The sequence below is a fragment of the Cystoisospora suis genome, assembly GCF_002600585.1.
Source record: "Cystoisospora suis strain Wien I chromosome Unknown contig_421, whole genome shotgun sequence".
NCBI classification, from domain to species: Eukaryota; Apicomplexa; class Conoidasida; order Eucoccidiorida; family Sarcocystidae; genus Cystoisospora; species Cystoisospora suis.
This window is the reverse complement of record NW_027153222.1, coordinates 8,115-8,325: the sequence shown is the minus strand read 5'-3', so window position 1 is coordinate 8,325 and position 211 is coordinate 8,115. Positions and strand designations below refer to the sequence as shown.

Genomic DNA, 211 nt, shown 5'->3' with positions numbered 1-211 from the left:
ACAGAAGAGGACGATTTTCTGAGCGCACTGGAAGGAAAGACTGATGAGTCGCCGGCAAAGGAGGCAAGCGAAGGTCAACCTGACAGGGGCACGGAAGTACAAGAACCGCAGACCGTAGAACAGGAACAGCACACACGGACTCCGGAAGGAAAACCGGCTGAAGAAGCAGCAGTAGACGGAATATGAGAGGCCAAACCTCCCCGTCAATATG

At 54.0% G+C, this 211-nt stretch overlaps 2 protein-coding genes across 2 annotated transcripts in view; one reads left to right on the top strand and one right to left on the bottom strand.

The window, feature by feature from the left end:
- Positions 1-211, top strand: part of CSUI_001042 (uncharacterized protein) — a 13,020-nt gene that overhangs the window by 12,258 nt on the left and 551 nt on the right. The window contains exon 14 of the mRNA XM_068061248.1: positions 1-211. This exon is cut by the window's left edge and continues 350 nt beyond it; it is cut by the window's right edge and continues 551 nt beyond it. Coding sequence (XP_067926767.1) covers positions 1-44 — 44 coding nt within the window. The 3' untranslated portion in view covers positions 45-211.
- CSUI_001041 (amp deaminase) overlaps positions 8-211 on the bottom strand; it is a 7,992-nt gene continuing 7,788 nt past the window's right edge. Inside the window, exon 7 of the mRNA XM_068061247.1 lies at positions 8-79. The gene's annotated coding sequence lies outside the window, so the exon portion shown is untranslated. The remainder of the gene's footprint in view (positions 80-211) is intronic.